The sequence below is a fragment of the Amphiura filiformis genome, chromosome 9 (assembly GCF_039555335.1).
Source record: "Amphiura filiformis chromosome 9, Afil_fr2py, whole genome shotgun sequence".
NCBI lineage: Eukaryota > Metazoa > Echinodermata > Ophiuroidea > Amphilepidida > Amphiuridae > Amphiura > Amphiura filiformis.
Window position 1 is genome coordinate 45699538 of NC_092636.1, and position 5976 is coordinate 45705513.

A 5976-nucleotide genomic window follows, 5' to 3' on the forward strand; every position below is an offset into this window, starting at 1 on the left:
GTGTTTTGGGAAAAAAATCAATATCTTCAATACGAAAGGTCAACATTTTCAATTGATCGTCGGCTTTTCATCCCACCTACATACACTTTGAGTATAAAGCATCAGATTTATAAAGTTTACTTCAAGTACTGTTAAATATCAAAATATCAATTTTAATAATTTGCCATAAAATGTGTATTACATTGCGAATTTCAAAAATCAAAATTATTTGATATCAGAATAACATTCTTCGTATTCAGAATGCAATTCGATATGTCTGATGTGCTCTAATGTCCCAAAATAAATACTGTCCAAACGTTCATACCCCACCCCTTAAGGCTATGTCTGAAAACAAAAACAACATCTGTGCCTTATATCTGTAGATCTTTTGTCAAATATTCCAAACACTGCAAATCGTGACACTGATAACAATGTTCTCTCTATTGGTATACTTTACATTACTAACTTAATCTCGTGCTGTTTTATTATAGGTTGTATAAATTAAATGTCTATCTCCCATTGCCAATACAACTGTATCGGATATGCATATCTCAGTGATCAGCTACAACTTAAAAGCAAGTTTAATGATGTCGAATGCCACAGACATCACAGGTGAGACTATGTGGATCTCTGTCATATGCTTACACATGGAATTGATCATAATAACAGTTGCACACATTAAAAGAAGGGATACAGTGCCCCGGGTATAGTGCACTCTCACTGTAGGCAATCCATGAAATAATGGCAATTTACTCTCTTATAGAGTAATTATTTGAGAGAATGAGTTACATATGGAATAATTAAAGCCAAACGGTCGTCTTCAGAACAAAGAATGTGTATTGACTCTTGATCACCTTCACTGAATTATGACTGAAAAACTGAGTCAGATTACAATATTTCTATTTGCAGTACCCTTAAGCCTCAGCCATAAAGGTTTTTAATGTTCGCTTCATTGAATCAGAGAAGATGAGAAGAGAGGAGATGATTCGCACAAGTGCAGACATGGCAACAATCGGGGGGACGTCCCCCTGAAAACCATAATAGAAGGGGGAAAGGAATAATTGTCTTAGTACCTTCCTTTTTGGCACACAAATTGCCGTGACAATTGCTCAATTTTGCGCCCTGACCAAATAGCAAAACATACCGTCATTTGGGGCCTGAACCAAACGTTTAAAATTCCCGTAAAAGTTGATGCTTCCGCCGCTGCTGATTACAACGATGTAACATTACCTATGGACTCCTTAGTTAATATACTGATACTATGATGGTTATTGTATCGCGATGCATATTTCCTAGCTTTCCACACACTTCTCATATCCACAATGAATTGTGGACATAATCCAAGAAGTGATATTGCACTTAGTAGCAGAGATGACAACATAAAACTTCCGGTCACGTCGAACGTCCATCCTGCATGTGTGAAAGAAACAGAAGGAAAGATAGATGGTCCTACAGTATGAGGTATGAGGATTCAAAACAGCACATTATAAAATACCTCAAGAAATACAGTGTAGTTAAGTTCATTTTTCATTTCCTGAACCTAGAAATGTTCTTTCCCACGACGTTTTAATGTTGATTTGTAATTCCACGGGGGCTTCGAAGATTTTCACATTGGTTGCCAAAACTGCAAGTTTGGGCAAGTCTGGTAATTTCACAGAGGAGAGAGAAAACAGAACCCGTACCACCAAAGTCTCCGCATCATCCGATAATGAGGGCCGATTGTTCCATTACATGCAACAGGCGAGACTGCTACGCGATTACCGCGTATTTTCATGGTCTATCGCGTAATCGCGAAAGCACGCAATGCTCTATCGCGTATACGCGAAGGCACGCAGCGCTGGCGTGATTGTTTGAGACGGCACGATCGAACAATCGGCCCTAATGAATATGCGAGAACTCACCGTATACAATACACGGGGACTTTGACTGGTGGTACACTCTCTGTTTTCTCTCTCCTCTGTGGGTAATTTGCATGAATGGCCACCGGACGCCATTTTGAAAATTGATCTTTTGAACCATTTTTCCTAGAATGATATACATGTATAATGCCACTTTAAAGCGGTTCTGGGGTGTGTAGAATCAATTCATGATGTTATTTTTTCAATTAAAAGTCAAGGTCAGGCGCTAAATTTCATCCAAGATGGCCGCCGGACGCCGTCTTTTAAAATAATTGAACTTTTGAGTCAATTGCCTTAGAATGATGTATAATACCGCTTTTTTGGATGTGTAGAATCAATTTCTGGTGTTACTAATTCAAGGTCAATGTCAGCCATCAAACAACCGTGCCTCATTTCGGCTGGCCAAATATTCTTGCTCCCCCAACTTTATCCTACACCAGGAATACTTATTGCACAGAACCTAATTGCACTAGGTCGTGACGTTGGGTTTTTCACTTTCGCTCCCTTCAGGGTAGCAAAGTTACTCATGTCGGGTGCATTATTATCTTGAATGTGCTATATGGCATTCAGTTACTATTTTTATTAAATCATAATCGTCGACCTTACCTGAGAAAAACCCACTACAAATTCCTCCGATTCCGTCTGCAAAATTCATCCAAAGCATTGCATTTGTCATCTTGTTATCATCTACGACATTTTTAACCATTTTAAATACACTCAAAATAGCCATACCCCTGGCAAGGACATATATGCATGATAAAATTGCTAGTCCAATATAAGAATGGTAACTGGAAACCAGCGGGTCCAAGCCTAATGCAAAAGTACTCATTAATGTTGTCAAGTAGAGAGTTGTTTTATCCGGTGTACAAATCTTCAATATAGGATACAGAATGGCTGCTAAGAGGTTACCGAATCCCCCAATTGTCGCCAGAAATGACGATTCGTAGGATTGGAATCCTAGCTCCATTGCATGAGGAACTAAATATATTAGCCAACCCGTAAAGCAATAACCACAGCAAAGAATGTAAACCAGCATAGCGACAAAATCAGCATCGGTGAACAACGTTAAATCTAGATAATGAACCAGATTTGTTATTACCAAATTTTCGTGTTCCTGTTGTTTCTTTGATCGTTTGATGAGTTCATTGTCTTCTAATTCAACCCGACCCGTGTGGAAAGGTTTTAACAAAGCTCCACACACGATAAGATGAAGATTGAGAGCAGCTAATAATAGCATGGAACCCCTCCATCCGTAGATGTACAGAAGGAGCTGCGTCATAGGTGGCATTACCATGATTCCGAGGGAAAGTCCTGCTTGGGAAATAGCCATGGATATGTTGTAATACTTCTCAAAGTAAATAGCTTCTTCGCCTATGATGACTGCATGAGCTCCGACTGAAAAGCCTTTATACAGAAAAGTAACAAATACAAAGTATCTATAATTTCAATCGGGTCCATGTTGTTTTATTTTTGCTTTTTCTTGATTAACTTTAAGGTGAATAATTTAAGTCAGATACCGTTCTCACATGATGGCCCCAACCCCAATCCGCTTGTAATATTATCGGCGCGGGCGAAAATTAATTTGGGGCAACTATTCAACAAATCCTCCTTGGCGCTGGCACACCATACTTCTTTTTTCACCGGCTACTCAGAAACTTAGAGACACCTCTTCCAACTTACCTGTTAAAAGTAACGCTACAATCAAAAATTGAACCGCTGTTGCCAGAGCTGCCATAATGAGCCCAAGTACCGCCAATATACTAAATATCATAACGGTGTGTCTCGGTGTGAGGCGTTTACTCAGCGCTCCAGCAAGTGGACCTTATTAAGAAATTGATATAAGATATATTTGAATTTTAAAACATAATATCATAGGTCAAACATTGAACATAAGGTCATAGACATGATCACTTTGGAATGCGTCACTTTTTGTCACTCGCCCTTCCCGAATAGAGTCGATTTTTGTCACCAAAATCTGACTATGCTGACTTCAACATCAATCCATGGCATTTCACGCCTTTCATTTGTGATTCTGAAGTATTCTAAGTGTCACTATGGCAAACGTAAAATGATCCAGATAAATATTGTAAGCGCAGCAAACAGGAAAATTTGCATTTTTAGACGCTTCGTACTGCTCGCCATGAATGTGTGTCAAAGATCGTTTGCCTCCCCCTCTCGGTTTGACACCCCCCCCCACATTGGGCTGGCCAAAAATTTTCTTGAATCACAATTATATCTTCCCGAATGGCTCACGGTCCCTAATGTGGAACGTATAATGTGATGCGATCAAGCAAAATCAGTCGGAACTTGGAAATTTTCTTTTAGGGTAGTAAACAGCATGATTAACTCTATGTGGTCTCGAATAAAAAGAACATGTTATCCAAACTCAAACAGTTAAAATACTAATAGCTATGTATGCTTATAGCAAGGCTGGAGGAAATTCGCTAAGTATGCTTTAATATAATTCTACTTTAACATACTTGGATACCTCTAAGGCTGCGATCACATAGAAGTATACGGTATACGGTATTCGCTATACGAAATACGCTCATTCGATCAGGCTGAGTTCACGTATACTATGTGAACTCAGTCTGATCGAATGAGCGTATTTCGTATAGCGAATAGCGAATACCGTATACTTCTATGTGATCGCAGCCTTAGGCCTATATTTTTCTTTAATTTATTCATCATTTGATGAATGACCATTTTGATTATTTTGCGTTGCTGATTAGCTATTTTTTTATATATAGCCTCATTCACGCCTGGTAAGTTATATTGATTTTATCAAGCAAACTCCTGTCCCCTCTACCTTACAACCCATCGACAGGTCCAGTTTCTTTAATGAGGTGTCACCGATATTGGAATGGATAATAAAACAACGTTTCTAGGTAAGGGACTGTGGAATAATATGAGTCCCCTGGCTCATAATAATTATTGCACAGCCCCTAAATGAACATGTAAAATTTAGTCTAATTGTGTACTTACACGTAACTACTCCGAAGGCAGTAGTCAATGAAATACTTAATCCAATGACCCACGTTTGCGTAGAAAACTGTTGACGAAGAGTTGGTAGCATGACACCAAGGGATTTCACTGTGCCTGTCAGGAGAGCCGTAGCAATGAATGATGTAAGCGTTATAATCCATGCCCACCCTCGGTCTTTTGCCATGACGTTCGCCATTGCATATACCATTACAAGCAGTTTGAAACCTGGGACAAAAGAATTAGTCTCAGCTACAGATAGAGTTTCATGTGTACAAATAGCGTTGTTGTGGCTCCCGTAAACGCATACACCGTACAAATTAATGAATGGAGTTACGGTTAAAAGTTAATCAGCTGTAAAATTTGAAACAAGGTACTTACTATACTATCGGGAAATGTCTTTCACTCAAGGTCACGGAAAGTTACGTTGTCCATAAATGGTATACCATGTCTATAATAACTAGAGCGGTTACCGCACCATAGCTGAACCATGTGGCTTCGGCAGTATATTGTGGTATACCGCGGGGTACAACCTGGAGTCACACCTTGACAGAATTTTGTAACAATGATAATGTATGTGATGTATTAGACACTACTTCCAATGTGAGTCCTAACATACCCATGCTGAAACATTTCAGTGAGGTTCCTGAAAGCGACTTGTTGAAAGTTATAAATAAGTGTCCCAACAAGTCGTGTGCCTTAGATGTGTTACCTACTTTGTTGGTTAAACAACATTCCACTGAGCTACTTTCTGTTCTTGGAAGAATTGTTAACATGTCCCTGTCATCTGGGATCTTTCCATCAGATCTCTGCAATGCAATCATAACACCTGTGTTGAAGAAACCTTCCCTCAATAAGAATGAGTTGAAACATTATAGGCCAGTTGCCAACCTGCCTTTTATTTCAAAAATAATTGAAAAGTGCGTTGCTACCCAAGTTCTGGATCACGTGAATCATCACCAGCTAGCTGAGCATATAAGGCCCAACATAGCACTGAAACTGCGCTTGCATTAGACTACCCCGTAGTCCACTTGCCCATTGTGCATACTCTGGATATTGTATTTAAGCTTAAAACTCTGATTTAATTAATGTGTGCACAATTGATAGATTTTCACAT

The 5976-nt window shown here is 39.2% G+C and overlaps 1 protein-coding gene across 1 annotated transcript; it reads right to left on the bottom strand.

The window, feature by feature from the left end:
* Window positions 1-229: 229 nt before the first annotated feature.
* On the bottom strand, window positions 230-5115 carry LOC140160341 (monocarboxylate transporter 13-like). Its single transcript, XM_072183590.1, has 4 exons — window positions 4863-5115; window positions 3558-3698; window positions 2484-3281; window positions 230-1389 (listed from the first exon to the last, which is right to left on the bottom strand). The coding sequence occupies exons 1-4, from the start codon at window positions 5068-5070 to the stop codon at window positions 1190-1192; spliced, it is 1347 nt and encodes a 448-aa protein (XP_072039691.1). The 5' UTR covers window positions 5071-5115; the 3' UTR covers window positions 230-1189.
* Between the last annotated feature and the right edge of the window lie 861 nt (window positions 5116-5976).

Bases quoted from the DNA above. Each gene is read 5' to 3' on its own strand.
- LOC140160341 (XM_072183590.1), bottom strand. From the start codon at position 5,070: ATGGTATATGCAATGGCGAACGTCATGGCAAAAGACCGAGGGTGGGCA. The intron at 3,699-4,862 runs GTAAGTACACAA...TTTCTTAATAAG, and splicing joins TGCCTTCGGAGTAGTTACGT to GTCCACTTGCTGGAGCGCTG. The intron at 1,390-2,483 runs GTAAGGTCGACG...TCACACATGCAG, and splicing joins TTGTAGTGGGTTTTTCTCAG to GATGGACGTTCGACGTGACC.